The sequence below is a fragment of the Malurus melanocephalus genome, unplaced genomic scaffold (genome assembly GCF_030028575.1).
Source record: "Malurus melanocephalus ecotype Western Australia unplaced genomic scaffold, MMel_1.1 scaffold_177, whole genome shotgun sequence".
Classification (NCBI taxonomy): Eukaryota; Metazoa; Chordata; class Aves; order Passeriformes; family Maluridae; genus Malurus; species Malurus melanocephalus.
This window is the reverse complement of record NW_026623409.1, coordinates 1,138,304-1,157,528: the sequence shown is the minus strand read 5'-3', so window position 1 is coordinate 1,157,528 and position 19,225 is coordinate 1,138,304. Positions and strand designations below refer to the sequence as shown.

At 40.0% G+C, this 19,225-nt stretch overlaps 1 protein-coding gene across 1 annotated transcript; it reads left to right on the top strand.

Moving 5' to 3' along the window:
* Positions 1–35: 35 nt before the first annotated feature.
* Positions 36–19,219, top strand: EAF1 (ELL associated factor 1). The gene is made up of 6 exons (XM_057372711.1): positions 36–138; positions 3,190–3,284; positions 6,649–6,785; positions 9,323–9,537; positions 15,699–15,929; positions 17,604–19,219. The coding sequence occupies exons 1-6, from the start codon at positions 36–38 to the stop codon at positions 17,648–17,650; spliced, it is 828 nt and encodes a 275-aa protein (XP_057228694.1). The 3' UTR covers positions 17,651–19,219.
* Positions 19,220–19,225: the final 6 nt, after the last annotated feature.

Below are 19,225 nucleotides of genomic sequence, written 5' to 3'. Positions count from 1 at the left end.
AGAGGGAAGGGACCGGCCGGGCCGGGAGCGGGGCCATGAACGGCTCGGCGAACTCGTTGCTGGACAAGGAGGAGCACCCGCTGCAGCTGGGCGAGAGCTTCGAGCGGCGGCCCAAGGCCTCCTTCCACACCATCCGCTGTGAGCGCCTCCCCCGCGGCCGCCCCTTCCTCCCCGCTCTCCACCCGCTCCCCGCGTCCCGTCCCCCGGCTGCGCTTCTGCTGCTGCCGCGCCCACCCCGCTGCTCTSCTCGCCTCCTTTGCTTCGCCATCGTGGGGCTTCTTCCCCGCTCAGCGCCTTTCGTTCCCGTTTCCCTCCTGCTTCCCTCCCCCGTTCCCTCCTATCCCCTTCAGCGCCCTTCTCTCCACTTTCCCTGCTGCCCCTTCAGCACCCGTCTCCCGCTTTCCCCYTCCCTCAGCGCCCGTCTTTCCTCCTCCCCACGAGTGTTTTCCCCACAGAGGGCTGCAGCGAGGGAAGAAGGGGAAGGTGGATGCTGGCAGGGAGGAGGTTTGAGCGAGGCAGGCCAAGGGGGAGAAGCGGCTTTAGAAAGTTTTTCATGAATGGCTTGGAAGCTTGGAAGGATCCCCTCCGTCAGGGGGTGGCTTTGCCATTTTGTTTTACTCTGTGGCAGTTAACTGCAGGGCAGGCCCGGCCGGGAGAGGCAGCCGGAGCTCCCGGAGTTTGCTTTTTAACTGGGTGTTTTCCTGATGGAGCAATGAGTAGCCCAGAAGACTTGTCACTGGCTGTCGCGACTCCTGCCATCTGTAATAAATCACTATCCCAGGAGAGCGAGGAGAAAGGACTCGGACACATACAGCTATGCCTAATAAATGCAAGATAAATCCTGAGGCAGGGTCTCTAGCAGTTGTGAATAATTTGAGAGAATATTTTGTTCTTTGAGACACTATCYATTATTCCAACCGCTCTATTTAGCCTTAGGTGCAGTTAATTCCATATCAGAAGATTGTTTTGAAGAGGAACTCACTGTATCCCTGTACTTGAGTTCTGTGGGTGAGAAATCTGAGCAAGACAAGTCCAGTTTTTTTTACTAAAATGACTGACAAACCATCAACAGTTAATGTAAAGAATATTAAACTTATAATCCAGTAATTTTCTGTGAAGGTCGGCAATTTACACAAACAGTAGGATATTTTGGTTTATGATGCACAAATCTAGGCCCAGTCTCATGGCCCATATTCATACACTACAAGTAGTAGTTTCATCACAAGGTGATATTCATCACTCAGGTGCCTGATCCTATGTGAATTAAAACTCAAGCCATATCCAGGTAGAAATATACTGGGTTTCAAGAATGGAAAGTGCTTCAGTAACCAGTTTCCGAAGGGATTGGAAAGCCAAAGGTCTTCAGACTATAACAGGAAGAATGCAGATTTATTTCAAAAGATCTTTCTCTATGCTCTATTTTCCATCTGTGACTTTCAAAATAGATTTCTTCATTGCCTAGTTATAAATTTTTTCCCTAACTTATTCTGGAATGATTTATCTGGGATCCAAATCTTATATTATTCCCATAATCCTGTTCACACAAACTACAATGAGAGGATTTTCTAGGCTAAATTTGTTTCGACCTTCTTAAAATGCTTCATTCCTTTACATAATGTTTTTTAAATACTTTACTGAGAAACTGTATTATCCTTGGAAAACACATCTTGAAAATATTTGATTTTTGGAAAAAGGACTGTGAGTGTATTTGGAGGGAACGATGTGCCCTCAATCTACATGAGGATTAGCCAAGCMCATGCCCCTAGTAAGCTAACAGAATGAAAACAATTTGTTGCCTGTTTGTTTAAAGTAACTCTATATTGTCATACCTRAGAAAGAAGTCTGATAGTTAGAGAGTGTGCTGTTGAAACTCTTGATCCCATTTTGGCAAAGACACTGGTTTTTGTACTGCTGGTTTGTTTTAGTTAGCAAGCTTGCACATAAAGTAGGTGGGAAACAATAGCTAGAAACAGATTGCTCAGATGAAAATGAAGGCTATGATTTGATCTGGCAGTTAAGGCATGAGGATTAAGTCAAGTGTGTCTGATTCTGCTTGTTGTGCTGTCAAAGTAAAACTCAATTAAATATTAACATCCTCTTAATGAGAATTTATTACAAGCCAGGTTTGGGGTTTTTTCCCACAAATGTGTTTTTCATAGTGGAATTATATTTTAAATTTGTTCTGAGGTATTAATTTCATAACTAATGCAGTAATTAAAAGCCTTGATCATGAATATAATTGTACCTCTTCACATCCAGGGATGCTAAAATTGAATGCAGGCTTCTTTTAAAAACAAACAAACAAAGTAAACTAGCCTATATCTGTATGATTTTATTTTACTTTGTCTAAATTCTCTCTCAAGATACTAGAGGTTCTGATAGATTTTTTTCTGGGTTTTTTAAGGCTCASCAGGACAGCAGAATAATGAGGGGAAAATACTTTTAACTTAAAATGTTCTCAGTTCAAATGAATATATTAAACAGAGATGCCTTGATTGGAAGACAAAGSACTTTATACAACAGAGCAAAAATACCTAAAATGAATGTTAGTTTAAAGCCATTACAGTGCCTGCCCTTATGGATGCTTTCTACTTATAGTGACTTTGGACCAGCATGGAGATGGCTGAAGTAAGCTGAGCACCTCTTTCTTTCTTCATAAGTGAGACCTGAGATCTCCTCCACCCACGTGGAGCTTTTAGCACTATTGTGGAGGCGAGATGGCTGTTAAGGAGCCTGAAATATCAGTAAGACTGAATGAGTTGGTGTCATTAAATTAGTGTTTGTCACAGAGAGAGTCCTCAGGTTTGGAATTGGCAAGAGATGCACAGAAGCCCAGGGTTCTGGAAGCCAATGCTCTCTTGAGTTGGTTGGTACAATTTTACACTCACATGCAAAACCAGGYACCACTCAAAGCCTGGGGTTTGGAGAAGTCTGGTTTTGGTGTTCAAACAAAAGCTCTAGAACCTTATTTCCACTTTGAAAAGGAAGGTTAGAATATGGTACCATCACATGACTGGGTTGCTACATATAGACACAGTGTACTGGTATGTTATTCCACCCCTGCTGTAAACACTARTGTGTATTTTAGCATTCCCTGTAATCTCAGTAAATGTGTGGTGGCTCTTTGCAGGGCAGGACGATGCTTCTGGAGACTCTAACAAATGGAATCACAATTGTTTTCCTCTTTAGATGATTTTAAGCCAGCATCGATTGATACATCTTGTGAGGGGGACCTCCAAGTGGGTAAAGGAGATGATGTGACCATCACTTTGCCACATATTCCAGTAAGTATATTATATATTTGCTCTTATTTACTCTCCAACARATTTGCAGTGTTGTTACAGTCTAATGTAAGTGCTGTTTTCACTTTTGTCTTTATTAATACTGTGGGTTCAATATTTAAGCAGACATACTTGTAGTGTGCTTCCTTAGGAAAGGGCTGTACAGCTGGATCCTTGTAAAGAGCCGTATTTGTAAGGTAGCAGACTTGTTCTTGACTTTTGATTCTTTCCTTCCTACTCTTCCTTCAGTGACAAGGAGACTTTCACTGTCAGCTGAAGTTGTACACCTGGTTCCCATCCATTCTAAGTGCTATGGCTGAAGAAAGGCAGTGTAACTTGGGCTTTAGTCAAGGYTGGATGTTCAGAACCCACAGGTGGACCTGTAAGCATATTCCTGCCCTTACTCAAACATGTACACGTAGGGCATAGAGYGGTCACTGCCTTTAGCTTTATCAGGGGAAGTGAGGGGCAGTCCTGGTGAGTGGCCATGAAATGGTTTCCCATCCACTTCCTTCCCTAATGATGCCATAAAGATCTACTGCATGAGGGTGATGGTCAGACAGCAATAAAACAAGTGATCAATCTGTTTATAGGTGCAGCTGTTTTGTAGTTGAAGATTCAGTGGTTTCCTTACCAACACAAAAGAAAGTGCTTGTGTGCTGGAACTGGATTTGTTTATGAGCTGAAGTTAATGCTATGTGTTAAGGCAGTAAACCAGAAATCACAGACATCAATGGGTCTGGTGGCTGCAGGGGGGCAGCAGTCAGTTTCAAGCCGTTTGTCAGATCCTTTTGGTATAGTTCATTCCAGCACACCTGTGTTTTTAATTGGTAGGTGATGGTACTGTGATAATTCTCACTGAATGAAGCCTGCTTCTGTTTTTTATATGGCTTTGGTCGCCATCCGTGCTTCAGGATGCCACATACTGAGTTTTGTCTATAGAAATTACGAGTGTGGTAGTGCTATTGGAGAGCAGGTAATAACACCATTAACAACAGCATTCATTTTGGATTAGTTGGAAACAGTGTTGCTCATTGATCTTCTGTGTTGAGCAGCATCACTTGTAATGTTCCTTTCCAAGTCTTCGTAGTGAGGAGCTTAATTTCTTTCTCTTCCCCTCAGTATGAACAGCTTTGAGCTTATAGTATGCTCCAAAGGCTGAGGCAGCCAAGCTGCTCTGTGTATGTTGTTCCAAGGCAGTGCTGCCTGTGTTCTGGACAGAGAGCTGGAAAACACTCAGCAYACTGGAAAAGAGTGAGAGGTTTTGAGATCATTTCATCCTGACAAGCTTTACTGAATTTCTTGGACCTTRTTTTGCTTCCCAGTTGTCCAACAACTGGATACGATTCAAATTCTGAGTTCAGGTTTTCTTTTTGAAATTGCCTGATCCCTGAGAATATCTCTGATAATTTGTTTGGTGGAGATATTATGGTGTCCCTTGCAGCTTGGATAAATTGAAGTACAATTTCTACATACRGATTTAATGACTTTAATACTTGATAAACTGTCTGGATTGGGGAAGTGAAAATTTCTGTTTGTTAGAGTACTACAGAAGAAGATTATAGAAGATGGTAAAATATTATGAGTAGGAAGAGTCCCTACAAGGATCATCAAAGTCCGACTCCTGGCCCTACACAGAACAATCCCAACAATCACACCATGTGCCTGAGAGCATTGTCCAAGTTCTTCTTGACCAATCAGGCAAAAAACCGTTACATATGAAAACAATTTGATTAAAAGTTATCCCTTTCACCTACCTCCTTCTTCTGTCCCATAATCAGAAAAATCTGTAAGACGCTACTGTTTAGGCACTCACATAAACCCTAAACATTTAGTTTTAAGTAGAAGAGTGAGACTTAATTTGCTTAAGCACTTACATTTCTACGTATTGTTTAGCCAAAATCACAGTCTTTGCTGTGTTAGAAGGCTTCTGGATAGCAGAATGGTAACCAACAAACTTTGATCAATATTCATATGTTTGTGCATTATAACATTTCCTGGCTTAGCAGTCAACAGCAAGCAGGATTTGACTTTGAGCTTTCTTTTTACTCTTAAATGTTGCTTTCCTCTCTTAAATGTAGGAATGATAAAAATGTAACATGCCTTTGAAGACTAGACTTCTTGAGACATTCTTTCTGAATTGTATTTCTGAATCTCCGAGTCTTTATTGGGAGCTCAGATTTTTCACACTTACTGTTCAGAACTCATTTTAAATTCAAATGTACTCTATCTATTAGCAACATGGAGGATAGGAATTGCTTTCAGGGTTTTCATTTCATTTCTTTCACTTTTGCTACTCAGAATAAAATGTAGGAGAGTGTAGGTTTTTTTCCTTTGTTCCCTGATTTTGGTTGCTTTCCTACATACAGTATGTGCAAAGGTGCATATGAATAAATTTTTTTTTTAAATCTTTTGTACAGTATATATGCATTACAGAGAAGCCTGAGAATGTTTCATAGCTGAGAGCATAACCCCTTGAGTAACGCCTTTTTGTCATGGCCAGATGTGTATCTATGCTGTTACACACCAATAGACCATGGACTCAGCTGGCTGTAACCCCAAAACCTGGTGTATGAATCATCCATGGCGTGGATGCAATACATCTGAGCATAATCTCATTATTACCAGTTTGCCAGTGTGCACCACCACATGAGGTTGTGGCCTTCATGGCTTCTCAGTCTGAGCCTTGAGACTTTTAAGGMGCTATGCAGCGTTGTGTGGACTTGGGGACTTTCTGGAAGGCATCAAAACACCCCCATTGCCTTTGAGAAGACATTTGAGTATAATTGCATGGGCATATGCGTGCTAATCTGACTTTGAAGAAAGCAGCTGTTCTTACATAATTTGTGACAGTTGCTTTTAATCCACTGTGAAAATACTGCCATATATATTTATGCAAAATASACAAAGCAGTTTAAACTAAATTCCAATTGACCACATATTCCCTTGGGCAATAGTTCTGCTAAACAAATAATTAGAACTTTTATTTCTTATCCAAACCCATGATTTCCAGAGCAGAAACATCAAGAAGATTTCTGATACTTGTCAGGGACAGCTATGCAAATTTAGTTATGCTGCCATTTTGGGAATGAGAACTGTAAATAAAAGCAACCGTGGAGAAGATGTTTTGTCACTGCAGAGACACTTAAAATGATGAAAGGCATAATATTGCTGTGAGGAAATGTCTRATCTACTGCACATTTTCTCTGTATTTTTCTCTTCATGAATGAATGTTTTCTGTAGGAACCAAACATTAAATGCTTAGCCTCTTTTTCAGAACAATACATATATTCTTTTCTCTTAGTATTCATAAATATTTAGGCAGGGTAATATAACCAAACAAATATGTGCTCTTTCTTTGTACCAGGGTTCAACTCCACCAATGACTGTCTTTAAAGGAAATAAAAGGCCATATCAGAAGGACTGTGTGCTTATTATCAATCATGACACTGGGGAATATGTGCTGGAAAAACTTAGTAGCAGCATTCAAGTCAAGAAAACAAGGTAAAGCTGGGGACAGGGTTCTTGATAGATTTAATTCTTGCTGAAGTTTCTTAGACTCGGTTTTGAAACAGAACTTATTTAAGTTTAAAATATGTCTTATTTTGTAGTGATGTTTAATTACTAAGTCTTAGCTTTACGTGGCCTATTATCATGCCTAAAAATGCAAATAGGAGTGTGACTCCTAGCGTAAAGAATTTGTAAATCCTCCACTGCTRAAATGACATAATTATAGTTTGCAGAAACACCTGTGTTCATTTAAGGCTTTAGAAGCTAGGTGAAGGATGGGATGTGTTTCAGGAATCCCTGGTTAGCCAAAAAAAAACCATAAAAATATTAGTCTGTGAAAAGGATTATTGGACTTTCTAAGTTTGTTCCCTACAGCTTGCTGTGGGAGTCATGATGTTTCGGTAGCATAATCTTAGGGAACAAGAAACACCCATTCCTGTATTGGATAAGCAACACATTAAGTGGAACACAAGTACAAAGCCTCCAGCTGATGAAGAGGTGGGCAGAATTGTAGAAATAATGGTTATGATGTTTTGCCTAGAAGAACTGATGAAGCCAGAAATCTTTTCTTACCCAGTACTCCTACTTTGCTGCACAAATGCTACAAAGTATGCAGCTGGAACATTTTTAGCAGTCAGACTGCTCTGCAAGTACCTCAAGTGTCTGGATCATGTATTTCAGCATCACTGGACCACAGGTTATTTGAGCTCTAAAGAGAACCAATCATTCAAATGTCTTGTGAAAAAGAAACTCTTAAATAAGTTAAGAAGTTTTTCATTAAAAACCCACTTTTTTGCAGTATAGAACCATTAGCTGCCAAAATTACTAGAAATGTGGATTGCAACTCATCAGTAATTGGCTGGATGTTTGCAAAGAACACTTTGAGTTCAAGGTAAATGGACTGTAACACTCCTCTAAGTCAGCGATGTGAAAACTCAGCCATGTGGCATTCATCTTGTCCAGTGGATATGAGCTTGTTATAGATGAGATTGGAATTCCCAAATTCAGTTCTGTTGCACTTTGTCTGGGTGAAACTTAAGTCAGAAGGAAGTAAATAAGTGCATGAGAGCCTGAGTTCAGGTGGTTGTGTGGTTTGGTTACACTAATTCTGGTGTCTGATGACTAATTCTCAGTCAGAGGGAGGSTAGTAAAAAATTTGGGGATCCTTGTTTTGATGAATAGTGCTTTGCAAAGTTACTCATTTTCTAGATCAGAAGTGCCTTTTTTTTTAATGGCTACTCTGATCTTTAACGGCCTGTTGACACTCTGTGGGAGCCGGGCTTTTATTGTTAGCACCTTGATGACATTTACAGGGGAGTAAGTGAACTTACTCTACATAAAACATTCTGTAATTCCAAGAGCAGAATTAATACTTGAAATCTCTGGATTTTACTTTCCCCTTGATACAGTGAGTATATTCCCAAATCCTCACTTCTGTTGTAGATAGGCTGTGTAAGCTGCAGCAGTGTGGTATCCAATAGCCGCATTTCCCTGATGAATGAAAAGGGGATTCTGTGTGAGGCTGATTCTGGAGTTCAGTGAGGCACAGAGATGCCCAAGTAAATGCTCAGTGTACCAGCTCCAGTACCACAGGTGGTTTAGGTGAATTCCCAGKAAGTTCAGCATGGGCTAGTTTAACTTACTTTCAGTGGGATTAGCTTCCAGAAACAAAGTGCAACGCCGCTGAGCTAGGACCCGCCTAGAACAGAAACTGAGCTCTAATATCCATAAGCTGTTTCTSTGCTGCACTACATAAAGCCATAACCCCAAAGACTTTTGTGATATGTGATAAAGGCACCACACCCTTTAACGTTATTACGATGTACCATAAAGGAACCTATTTTGGTGTTGTGGTTGGTTTTCTGGATTTCTTTTCTGCCAAGGATATTTACTATCCTACAATCTCAATCACGTCAAAAGTTCAGTGAAAAGCAGAAATATCTGGTTTGAATTAAACTGCTAGGCATGGTATTATTCCGGAGACTGTGTTCCACTAAGGAAACAGCTTAAACTGTTTTGAAGGGCTAGCAGCAAATGGATAAAAACCAGGAATTAAATGCTTGTATACTGTACTTAGCAGTAAGAATGATTACTCTAGTCAAGTTGACCTCTAAGAGAGTTCAGTTTGAGATGATTTAATTGCAAGTGACAAAATTGTTCTTTTGCTGTGATTAAGCAGGATTTTGTTGTGAATGGATTTGTAGTWACTTTAAATTACTATGATTGATTATTCTTTTTAAAAATACAAATACTAATTGCTAAATTAAAGCCTTCATTGTTGTTCAAGCAGAGAATTTGGCATCACTGAACCACATCTGGATTTGAAAATATATTTTGTTAAGTTGTATATGCTTCTTTGTTATTGAAAGTAAGTGTCGCCTGCAGAAAGCTGTAATTCACTCTTAATCTTTGTAAAACGAAGTAGAGATCTGTACAAAAAGGAAGTCACAGATTATGCATTAGCACAAGGATATTGCAAAAGCTGGACATAGTTGCACAGTACCGCTGAATGTCTCTGGTTGTTTCTTCAGAGCAGAGGGCAGCAGTAAGATCCAAGCCCGAATAGAGCAACAGTCTGCCCGAGCAATAGAGCAACAGTCTGCCCGAGCAATAGAGCAACAGTCTGCCCGAGCATCTCAGCCTCCTTCACAGTTCAGAGCCCCAACCAAGCCAGCAGCTGGACCTAAAACTTCTCCTGTGAAGGATAATCCTTCACCTGAGCCTCAGCTGGATGATATTAAGAGAGGTAAAGAAGGGTTTGTAGTTTCTTAAGTTTTGGTTGGTTTTGTCTTTCTTCTTTATAATAAAAACTGTGACTGTGCAGTTTCTAAAAACAGTCAGGGATTAAAAGATAACACTTGACAGCTGTTTTGTCTTCTTTATGTCTTGTTTCTTTATTCATCTTAGTGAATTATTTATTCCTCTCTACTAGAATAGATATTTATACTGCGGTTTTCTCTGGAATTAGAAAAGCTCCTCTTTCTCGTTAATTTTCAGTCTTCTTTCAGCATGCAATATAGTTGCTAAACTTTTATTAAAAGTGTATCTTATAGGAATGGTTGGCTTGCCTCACCCTTCTGCTCAAGCAGTGCTTTGTCTTAGTGTTCTGCYGTGGGCAGGATGCACTTTCTTTGCTCATGCCCTTTTCCTACTGATGTGATTCCAGTTTTTGCTGTGGATAATACAATCAGAATGAGGAAGATTTCAAATTTTTGGTTGGTTCTTCTCTGGCACCAGACACAATTATTTTATTTTAAGCTTGTTCTTTCTGTCTGCTTTTCTTGTCTGGGTTTCTTTCTCTTTTTTCTCTGCCCCATATAGCTATATTTATCTGTAGACATAGCCTATGTTAATTGCCCAGATGATGGGCAATTACAGTTAATTACTCAGCAGGGTATTTTTTCAGTTCATGGTAATCACTAGGTGACATTTTTGCTGCTAAGCTGTGTGTTTGCATAGGTGCTGACTGGTCTMACTTTTTTGCAGCAGTAGTATTTTCAATACTTGGATGCTGTTCAACAGCCAGAATCACTATCTGAGAGATTCTGTTAGCTACAGTTCTCTTAGCTGCATTGTCATTTCTGTTTTCTGTGCAATAGGTAATGAAAACGATAATAAGTGATGTATCAATTTTTTTAATTGAATCAGTTGTGGATTTTAAACATCTTTTCCTGTAGGATGTAATAAGTTACTTAACCTTTGAGGCATTTTGTATACATACGGCAATTTGTAAAGGTTGTGTTATAGTAAAATAATCACATTTTTCTGGAGTGGCACCTATTCTAGAAGACCATTTTCTAGTGGTCTAAAATGTAAGTCACATTGTTCAGAGGTGTCCTAATTTTTATTTTTTGCCATCTGATCATCTTATATGAAAGTACCTCCAAATAAATAACCTGTAGAGTTTTGTTTCCAAAATCAAGTATTAGTGCACCTGACTTGTACTAAAAATAGGACTTCAATTTGGTGCTTTATAAGGAGAGTTGTTCAAAGCCCCAGAAGAGCCAAAGGCCTGGGCAGGGGTGTTTTTTGCTTGCAGTCTGTAACTTTTTCCAACATTGATGATCTAGAGCATCAGCATTGTTAAATCATCTACATTATCAGAACCTACTRGAGAAAGGTAGAACTAAAATGGCACCATTCTGCAATGAAATGTAGACAATGACCTGTAAAAGCTGTAAGRTAGTCTGCAGTCCTGTTATCTTCCCTTAATGTATGTTTTTATGAACAYAGACTTGGACATTCAGAAGAGCCTGTGTTCTTCCCATTCAGTAGTAGCTTTCGTTTTGGTTGAAATACTTCCTCTGTATGAAAGAAAGATAAACAGAAAGCAGAAATTCTGTGGGTTTTGTTTAATGAACACAGCACTGAACTTAAAATTCCTGTAGGAGGTGCTTGAAAGGATCTCTGGCACTTTGACACTCTCTTGCTTCCASTATGCCCTACTTAAGAGTGTGGTAAGACACACAGCCCTCATGATGCTTCACATCAGTTTTAAGGTAACCTCAGTGCATGTTTGTGCTTTCCCTGGTACCCTCAGCTGTGTATTTCCACTGCTCCCCTTACAGATGAGTTAGAAATGAACTTTCAGGTAGGTCAGTTCTCTGTCCCATTACACAGCTGTCCAAACAACAGTGTCTGAGGACAGAGACAGAGCATCTGGGAGTTGGTCCAGTCCTTTCCTTCATGCACAGAGGCTTTTGGGAGGCTGTGTCTAGTTTTTTTTGTACCACTGACATATTTTCCCCTGCAAGTCTCTAAAGTTGCCCTCCTGCTTGAAGGGAGCATAGGAGAGAGTAGGAGCTTTTCCTTTTGAACACTCAGCTACATCTGGTAATGTCTCATGAAGCAGTGAATGTTTGCACACATATACCACAATACAGCCATTTATTTGCACAAAATAGTTGATGTTTATCAGACATATTTGACCACRGCAGAAATGTTTTCAACATTGACATAATTACAGGCAACATATTGATACATGTCAATAACATTGACAAAATTACAGCATGCAACATATTGATATATGTCAATAATATTGACATAATTGCAACATTTGGGAAAAACTACACAGAAACATGTTTCAGATCTGAAGAGTCAGGGCTTAAAAATCTGAGCAGATTTTATTTACCTGAAATGTAGCTGTGGTGTGTGAGGATTATGCCACAGCACTGTGTTTGTCTCTCAAGAACACCTCAGTCAGATTTTCTGCACATCACTATAAAATACTGCCTCTTCTAGTTGCCATCTTCACGTGCTCAAAGTGCCAGTATCAAATTGATTTCTCCACTTTGCATTCTTGTATTAAGAGTAAGTGTTCTGCTATAGGCATTCAAATTTAAATCTCCCTAAAGCTGAATGGTCTTTGTTCTGGAAGTCCTTGGTATTCTTGCAGCCTGAGGTTAGGGCTTTAGTTAAAAATTCTGCATAACCTATTGGAATTGAGAGAAGAAATAGCGACAGTTAAACACTATTATGGTGTTTGATACTGAATATATACAGAAGACAGCCTGTTGAGAATGGCTGTTCTGTTTGGATAAGGATTTCTGACCTTGAATTTTTATTTTTTTTTAATTCTAAAACCTGCATTGCCTGCCAGYGTAAAACAGTTAGCCATTTTGTCTTCTTGAAAGATCTTACAGCTGYAACATGAAATGTAGAGAAGTTAAGGTTCCCATAGCAGTGTCAGCCTTTTCAGATGATGTAGACTTAATTAAGGCAAATGTTCAAAACTGTACTGTGCAGAAAGCTTTTTTAAAAGTGACTGCTGCATATCCTGACTCTTGTCTTCTTTTAAACCATAAAGGTGCGTCGACATGAGGGGTTTGATCTTCAAGTACAAAAAGATCTAGGAAAGGTCAAACTCTTCTGTTGTTCAACTTATACTATATGTACCCATACATATATATGGAAGCACCACAAGGAAATGTTTAACCCACATCTTCAGTACCTATAACTGCACTAAGCATAGCAGTCAAATGGGAAAATGCAAAATCGAACCATTGTAAAGCAGCCRTGTTTTTCCTATAAGGATTTGATGTCATCATTTGCTTAGTCTCTGTCTTTGGCAGTGTGAGACAAAAGTGTTTTGAACAGAATTCCTTAGTGGTCCTGCTGAATTTCTCTTGACAGACTTCTAGGGGTGCAGCAGCCACCATAACATTAGAGAAAACAATTGACTTTTTCTCATCTGCTCAGATAAGATGTTTAGAATTCTGGGTGCAAGGAACAAGAGACAACAGAGATCTGAAGGGAAGCTGTCAGCCTGTGAGGCAAAAGTTGACTGGAAGATGGGCTCTGACCAAGTTTCTGCCAGTGACCATTGTCACTGATAATAGCCTTAACTTCCCACTTCTTGAAGCTTGTGATAACTGGTTCTTTTTTGCTTTTTCTTGCCTCTATTCAGCTTAGTGGGCTTTAGCACTTCTTCCACGGCATTCTGTAGTTCCCTCCTCATAACCAAACCTCTTTTATGGGCTCTTAGTTTTCTGCTTCCCCAGCAGAAACCTCCTACTCTTCATTCTAATGCTAATCTCCAATTCTGTGTAAAACTGGCCAGGCTAATCTGCCTTTCCCATTGGTCTGACAGTATCACTTCCTTCAGTTATCTCCTCACCTACTGTATTGAGTTCACCTTTCTTGCTTAGGTTTTGGGTTTTTTTTTCCCCTAGCTCTCTGGAGTGTGTTTTTGTWTTACCTTTTCCCTCTCATCACCTCTGCCTTAAATCACTTCACCTTTTTCACTCTGACACATGTGGGCTCTATGTTCTCTGTCCATGTGCCAGCATTCCTCCATTTCAGCCATAGACTTCAGCTCTGTAAGCACACGTGTAATTCTCAGGCACTTAGCCTGTGTTAGACCTTTCTGTTGTATCTTTTTGCAGTATGGACARTGGTAATTGATTTTGCTTGCTGCAATCCAGGATATTCTAGCCATGTAATTATCAACACTGTAATTTGCAACTACTCCATCACTGGAAGAATGTAGAAATTTTACATCCTTAAGCTGGTGGGAAAAAAAGTTTAAACCTGAGCATTTTAAAGAGAAAGAAGCCTTATTCCTGGTTATCTTTCCTTTAGCATTCCTCTTTTAATTTCTCAGCCATAAACACAAGCAACATTTACAATTTGAAAACCTCAAATAGGTAGGCTGTGAACAGTGATTCACAAGTGCTCATTTGTTTGTGTCAGACTCCAGGCCTGCAAGACTGTGTTGGGAGGGAGTAAGGGAGAAAGACATTACAGTACAAAGTAGTATCTTCTCTTGGCCTATTGACTCAATATGTGATTCTGTTGAATCATACTTTCTTTCTCTCTTTTCCAATGCTGTCTTATGCTGTCKTCAAGCTGAAACAGTAGGTTTTACCTGGCATACTAGTAAAGTACAGAGAGCACAGATGGTCTAGGCAGGGATCTAGATTTAGGAAGTAAGTTGGAGAAACAACACTGCTCTCCTTAAATATCCAGCTGGAGTATAACTATAGCACTTGAAATTGAGCTCTGAACTTTGAAATTGAAATACTGATTTTAAATCTGGCAAAAGAAAACATAATTTCTCAAACTAATGCATGCTGAACTAGAGGAATTCTCTCCAGCAAATAYTGTGAAGGCTGAAAACTTAGCTCTATAGTATTAAGCAGCTTAGAGAAAATGAGTCCTATTAAAAAACTGACTGTTGACACATCTGACCTAACACAGATTACTCCCAGCATCAGTTCTGCATTTTTTGGTAGGGTTGATAATACCTCATCTCTCCCTTCTTTCGTTCTTGTCCCTTTAAGTCTGTGAGTTCTGTGAGTCTGTGAGTTCTGTGAGTCTGTGAGCGCTGAGTTCTGACTTTGTGGGTGTAGAACTGCTAGCACAACAAAAGCCTAAATTTTGAGGGTTTCACATCTTAGGCTTGACATGTGTGAATGTTGTTCTCTCACGGAAACCTGCCAAGATGAACTGAGTCATTAGATACTGAGCCTTGTGGGTGGATACAAAAGAGTTGTCCTCTATTAGTATTTCAGCCACTTATAATTATGACAAATTTAACAATATTGTGTAATTTGGGGTGGCRTACCTTAATAGCTCATTAGTAACCAGTCATTCAGCCAACAGTAGCTGTTGTTGATGAGGGGCTGTTGTGGTGCTGTCATGGTGTTCCAGTGTCTTTGCACTGRAAACCCTAAAGTGGGCAGTGTTTTGACTTTAATAACTTTCCTGACTTTAATAAGAGTAGTTTCTTTATTTTCCTGGCTACATGCAAGCTCTAAAGCAGGTTGTGGTATTTTTACCATTCCTTAGCATGTGAAAATTCTCAGCTATTCTCATCTGTCCTACTGCAAAGTTACTTGATGTCATCCCTCAGCTCCTGAAGTTTGTTTAAAATGGGTTGTGTGACTGTGCTGCAGCAGTTTCATGCATTATCTGAAGTCAAGGCWGTTTCTTTGTGATCATTTGGCTATATCCATATCCACCCCCCCCCCGCCACACATACACACACACACATACACACACACACTTTTCATGTTTTTCAAAAGCCTAAATGTCACCAGCATCTAACAATTCAGATTTGGATTTCCTCAATCAGCTAATGTACTTACTTTGTAGGTAGAGCATATAGCCTATTGAAAATAATGAAGCATGGAGTGTTTTCAGGAGTGTGAAGTATATAAAGAATAATAGTAGAAGTGAAAGTTTTATGATACAAACCTATGCTGTTGCTTCTTTAAATTTAGCTACAGCAATAAGTAAAAAAGTTTCCAGAATTTTTTTGTTTCCCTTCCTGTCTCTCTCTTTCATGTGAGATACTTTGGTGTGATAAATTATACTTGACAAAACTATTGCATTTGCACATTCTTTTCCAAAATTCCATGGGGCCCTGTTTATYGTATCAACCAGATGAATTCCTTTTTATTTCAGAGCTGAGAGCAGAAGTTGAAATTATTGAGCAGATGAGCAGCAGCAGTGGAAGCAGCTCATCAGATTCAGAAAGCTCGTCTGGGAGTGAAGATGAAAGCTCCAGCAGCGAGGGGGAAGAGGCAGCACATGTTTCCCCTTCCCAGCCACCACACCAGCAGTATAAYAACAGGAATGCTGTTGCTAATGGCACCAGCAGGCCACAAGGAAGCAATCAGCTCATGAACACGCTCCGTAAGTAAATGCTTGTATCTTACCAATGGTGAAAGCTGATTAAGACCACTCATTTACTTAGCATGTTAGGCTAACTTCTTGAAGTGCCTATTGCCAAATAGTAATCCCAGGGAGTTGCACTGGCTGAAATACATGGGCAGATATTACCAACAGGGGGCTGAGTCTTGTCTGAAGGTGTGGAGAGCCTGAGGGTATCAGTGCAGTGGCCCCCATTGGCCCCGTTGGCCTTGATTCAGGCCTCCAGGTAGCCACTGGCTTGGGAGCACTGGATGATGGGAATTATTTTCGTGTGACTACACGGATTAGATGGAAACAGTGGGGTTGGCAGRTGTGTCAGTTCAAGGTCTGTAAAGAGCTTGGAAAGGCACAAGGCTGTCCTGGGTTTATAAATGTGGTGTCTGTGGTCTTCACTACTGCTTTGTCAGCACATTTATTGTGTTGGTCTCAGCTGTATTTTCACAAATACCATATTTTGAAGGGAAACTTCAATTCAAATTACGTTAAAATATTACAGCTATGGTGTTTGTGAGCACTGAATCAGTACAAGCTCACTTCACCCTTGAAAAAGTGTAAGAAACATCTTTAGAGCATAGTTCTGTCCCATGAGACTCTCTCTGGGGACATGGTGTGCATCTGTGGTTTTCTTTCCTTATGCTCAATCAGGTGTATTCTAACTCAGTGTAGTTAAAATACTGCATTTRCAATTACCATAAATTGTTCTTAATTCCTCCTGAGGCATATTTGCACACATCTCTTGGCACCCATACAAAGGGAACTGGTGGAGTCTAAATACAGATATACGTAGGGTTTCCAGCTTTGAGAGGACAAGTATATTGTACAAACCATACCGAAAAAGCTGCTGGAAAACTGAAGAGGCCAGTCAGTCTTCCYGCCAGTAATGAAGGACTAAGTGAAATCTAAAGTTCATCTTTTTTGAAGTTTGCTGCAGTCCCCCCTGCAGCTATTTTGGGGAGAAGGCCTTGGGAAAATGCCTGAAGAGGTAGCCTCAATTATCAGAACMCAAGCATGATTCTTGCCCCTTTTTATTCCCTCCACTTCACCAAATCACAAATGCTCTGCCAAACAGGATCTGAGACAGTAGGTTTGATCCATATCCTGACATTTCATCTCCTTTTGCACTTTGGAGGGAAGCTTTCACCATCACAGCGCATGTCAGCTTAGTTCAGCCTTGAGTTGTGATGGTTTTAACAGTCCTTTTGGTTTATTGACATGTGGAGGCCTTGCCTTGGCTACCCAAATGGCTTTAAACAAAAAAAAAATGTTTTAAGAGGGTAAAGAAAGCCAAGGAATTCCCCAGTGCCTTGTCCCAGAGCCATATATGGGAGCTTATGTGGGTGGAGGCTGTGGAATGCCTTCTGCAGCTGCTGGCTTGGAGAAGGCTGTTGTCCCACCAGGGAGCACCTTTGGTGGCTCTGGAGACAAGGATGCTTGGTTTGGCCTGGATCCAGCCATGTATTGCCCCATGCAGCTCTTGATGTTCTTGGGCATGGTGAGCAGTTTCAGTAAATCACAGATGATGTTTGCATTCATTTCATGTGTTATTCTTATTTAAATCTTCCAGTGTAAATGTGACTGTTCTTTGGTTTGATTGCCATGAAATGTGAATTAACGCCTACTCACTTGTTGTGTTTTGTTGGGTTTTGTTTTCTATAGGAAATGACTTGCAGTTGAGTGAGTCTGGGAGTGACAGTGATGACTAGAGGCTGAGCTTTTGCAGTTCCTGTTACATATACATGAAGAACTAATTTGCCTTGAAGTGATCCTATTGCTTATGAAGAGGAGCTGGCACAGAGATAGTTCCATGTGTGGAATTTTAATAGAAGAAATGCATAGCCCTACAAAATAGCAGATGTTGAGGGCTCTTTTACTGTGTGAATTGAGTGTATATATTGTGTATATTCTTATTCTGTTAAGGGTTTGAATAGATATGTACAGTGGGTGAGCCAATGTATGTTCCTGTCCACCATCTGTAAGTTTAATGTGTGACTATATGAGGTCATCTCAAAATTTCTCRTTTTAGGAGATGTTCAGTGCATCATGACTTTGTCAGGGGACTTTTGTATATAGGGTGAGCATGTGCTGACAAGTTTAAAAAAACATGCAGGAGCTAGTGTGTGCACTGAAGTGGAACTGCTATAAATTAAGTTTCAATACTAAGTTGATTTCTTTGGTTTGGGACTTTTGTAATGCCTTTTTATTGCTATTTATGGTTGATTTAATAGATTGACTTTTAAACAGTTGGAAAATGGGAATGACAAAACCATGTTCGTCATGAACTTTACTGCACCAGTGCCTTACAAGCAGGTTTTAAAAATAGCGCTTCAGTTCCTGCCACCTTCCCTGTCGGGAGCAAGACTGAAACCTCCACAGATTGCTTCTGCACACAAGAGCTGTGTGTCACATASAGCCTGCTGTACTCTGAGGGCAGTGACTCTAGCAAGATAAAGGATATACGTCAGTCACCTAAACTCATCCAAGTAAGAATCAGATCAGAATTTTCTTTAGCAACTCAAGTTTCTCATTTAACTCAAAAATTCAGACCTAGTCTTCAGAAATACTTAGAAGCCCAACTACTAGTGACGTTGCAACACGACAAATGCATAATATTTGACTTACTGAAATTCTAAAGAGACTAGAGCCCTCTTTGCAGTTTCTTAGAGAATGCAAAAAGAAGAGGTGACTAAGCAATTAGCCGTGAAACAGCAGAAGTCTCTCTCCCACCACAGTTGTCAAGGTAGACTTTAGTCCATATTGTTCACTGGACGAGATCTCTTTGTGCTTGGCAGGACTACACAGAACATGAAATATTTGCCTAGGGTGAAATTCACCCCTGTTTAAAGGGGGTTTAAAGGGTGCTTAGCTGGATTATCATTAACTTTTTTGCTCACATGGAAAATGAGTGCCATAGGCAGCCTCTTAGAGCTTGAACACCAGGGTGACTTTTTAAATCAAAATTCTGCTGACATAGGACAAGTTGCACCGTAGTTATGGTGTAATCCAGGGGAATGGGAAGCTGAATCAGATGCCTCTCCATTCTCAGGTGTCTGCTTCGCACTGTTCTTATCTGTTAGTTTGTGTTTTAATTCCTGTTTGTTTATTGAACTCTGTCCTTTTTTTTAATATGTTGAAGAGCAAGGGGACATTTGAAGGGAGATTTTATTAAATGGTTTATTTTTTTGCATTAGATACATATTTAGGCATATTTTTGCATTACTGTATATACATTAAAAATACTTGGTTTTTTTAAAGTGTTTCGTGATGTGGGTATGTATTTT